The sequence below is a fragment of the Propithecus coquereli genome, unplaced genomic scaffold, assembly GCF_000956105.1.
Source record: "Propithecus coquereli isolate 6110/MARCELLA unplaced genomic scaffold, Pcoq_1.0 Scaffold165, whole genome shotgun sequence".
In the NCBI taxonomy this organism is placed as follows: domain Eukaryota; kingdom Metazoa; phylum Chordata; class Mammalia; order Primates; family Indriidae; genus Propithecus; species Propithecus coquereli.
This window is the reverse complement of record NW_012141080.1, coordinates 531,777-534,607: the sequence shown is the minus strand read 5'-3', so window position 1 is coordinate 534,607 and position 2,831 is coordinate 531,777. Positions and strand designations below refer to the sequence as shown.

Genomic DNA, 2,831 nt, shown 5'->3' with positions numbered 1-2,831 from the left:
ATTCTCAGAAGCTGGGTAAGAAACCAGGCAGGTCAACATCACTAGCAAATTCTCCCGCTTCTGACTTCTCTCCCCATCACAGAGGCCAACTCTCTCACTTGCTGGTTTTGGTGGCGCCGCCACACTGAAGACCCACCATGTGCCAGGCACTGTGCAAAGCACTACACATACATTATGTCACTTCATTCTAACTGCAGCCCTTTAGGGCACCAAGACGTTAAAAAACTTGGACCAAATCACACAGCCAGTCAGGGGCAAAGCGGGGACTCCCAGATATGACTCCAAGTCTGCTCTTAAGCACTGCGCTAAGGGCCTGAAACCTGGGAAAGTTAACACTGGCTGGGAAGGTGTGAAGCGTCCCCCAGGGGAGCAGAGCAACGGGGCTGCACAGCCAGGGAGCTGTCCCGGCGGCTCTTACTTCTCGATCTCCAGCGCTGCCACCTTCCGCTTTTCGTACAGCTTGTCATTGAGGGCGCGAACGATGTTTGGCGTGAGCGGCGCGAAGTCCTTCTCGGGGTTCATGGTGGTAGCTCGAGAAGCCTCGCGACTCCTTAGCCCGCGGCTGCCGGGGCCGCGCCGGTGCCCGGGGAGTCTACGGCTCCGCGCTGCCCCCGGCGCCGGCTCATGGACCACGCCGCCCCGAGCCCGCCTGCCTCACTCTGCCGCCGCGCTTTGGAACCCAGGCCCGGACCCCGCTCCTGCACACCTGACCCTGGCCACCTAACAGCTCAAGCTACCCTCTCCCGCCAGATACCGGCGGCGCTCATGGTGCAGCGGCCATGTTACTCGGGGCACATGACTCCTCAGCAACTTCCGCCTTCCGCCGCGAGGACCCGCCCCTCTCTGGCCACGCCCCCGCACGCTGGCCGCAGGTGGGTTGGCCACGCCCCCTTCAGGCTCCATCCCCGCCCCTCACTCCTGGGCCCCGTGGTCTGAGTGCAGGTTGAGACGTGCTTTACGGGCTTGAGTCACACACACTCAGCTGCCGGCACGTAGTGGGCTTCTGTAACGTTGTGACACAGAAGGGGTTCTTGGAGTCAGATTCACTTAGCATAATTCATTCAATATTCACCCAATTCACTAGTTCATTCACTACTTAGTCACTTACCTGACAATTTCAAAGCATATGACAATGTTTCCCAAATTGGGGTAACACGCTATCATTTTCGCCATATCCTGCTCACTTGTACTATTATTTAACATTTTTCTCAAATTATCACTTTAAAAAATCTTAAATTCCTACTTTTAGCTTTGCTTATCCCCTGAAATCGTGGGTTTCAACAGGTAGTTATATTTTTTCTAAGACATTAAAATAAATTCTCAATTAAAGACAGTGCTACCTGTCTACCACCTAAAATCTCAGGTACCAACAGGGGCTGTCACCCCACCATGTGGAAGTCGGAGTGTGTTTACCCTGCTCTAGGAGGGCTGGGTTACAGGCAGAGGAGCCCCAAATCTGCTGAGTGCGGGTCACCAGATGAATCCACTGGAAAACAACCCCTTCGGATGCTTTGAAGTCACGCTAAATGGTGGAACTGAAATTGCAGCTCCGTGGTAAAATTTTAAAAAGCAATTTGTGGCCAGAGTGTGGTTAAAGATGCAGCCATGGGGAGAGCCATCAGAGTTCCTTATCGTAAGCTTTCAGAATGAACAGAGACTTAGGACAAGGGCTAGATTTCAGTGGAGCTCAATGCATATTAAATATGAACAGTTTTAGAATGCATGGTGGTACTTTTCTCTGAGTGAAAAGTACACACATAGAGCTTATGACAATCTTGAGAATGGAGTATTATCCTCAATTCATAGATCACAAACAGGCACACAATGCGGGACAATGGTAGGCAGAGTTCTAGGATGGCCCCCAAGATTCCCGCTCCTCTGGACACCTGCCCTGTGTAATTCCCTCCCCTCGAATGTGAACAAGACTTGTAAATATGATGGGCTGCCACTCAGGTGATTATATTGTGTAATACAGCAGAAGGGATTTTGCAAATGTGATTAAGGTCCCCAAGCAGTTGACATTCGGTTAACAAAAAGGGAGATTATCTTGGGTGGGCCTGACCTAAGCAGGTGACTCCTTAAAAGAAAAAAAGAAATTTGAAGTGGGAGAGAGATTCTCCTGCTGGCTTTTAAGAGTAAACTGTCATGTGAACTGACTATGACTGGCCACATGGTAAGGACCTGAGAGTGGTCTCTGGTTGCTGAGAGCAGCCTCCTGTTGTCCGTTGCCAAGAAAAAGGGGAATTTAGTCAAATGGTCTCAAGGAAATAAGGAAATGAATGTCGCCAACACACTGAAGGTGCTTGGAAGCAGACATTTCCCTAGTCGAGCCTCCAGATGAGGTTGCAGCTGGCTGGCACCTTGATCTCAGCCTTGTAGGACCCTGAGCTGAGAACTCAAGGTTCAGTACATTCTGGACTCCTAACCCATGGAAACTGTGAGATAATAAATTTGTGTTCTTTTAAGTGTCTAGGTTTGTGGTAATTTGCCATGCAGCCATAGAAAACTAACACATGGGCTAATCCAAAACTCAGTAAGTCACAGAGATACTGTGTCTAGAAAAATCCATGTTTTCCTTTTCTTTTACTGGTGGGGTTTTTACAGCTGTTAAAACCTTTTCCAACACAATTCAATGGATGAAAGTAGATGCATCAACAATATGAAATCTGTTCCAAATATAGATCCATCTTCAAGAAAATGCATTATTCTTACCTTGATACCAAGTAGTACTGCCAAGGACATTTCCAAATGTCTTTCCAAGTTTGTCTTTAGGATTTTGATGATGTTTGATGCAAAACAATGAAAAAATTTAAATCAATGGAAATGATTTG

General features: G+C 48.6%; 1 protein-coding gene across 1 annotated transcript in view; it reads right to left on the bottom strand.

Moving 5' to 3' along the window:
• The window catches only part of VAC14 (Vac14 homolog (S. cerevisiae)), a 105,107-nt gene extending 104,305 nt beyond the window's left edge, over window positions 1-802 (bottom strand). Inside the window, exon 1 of the mRNA XM_012641577.1 lies at window positions 419-802. Coding sequence (XP_012497031.1) covers window positions 419-522 — 104 coding nt within the window. The 5' untranslated portion in view covers window positions 523-802. The remainder of the gene's footprint in view (window positions 1-418) is intronic.
• Window positions 803-2,831: the final 2,029 nt, after the last annotated feature.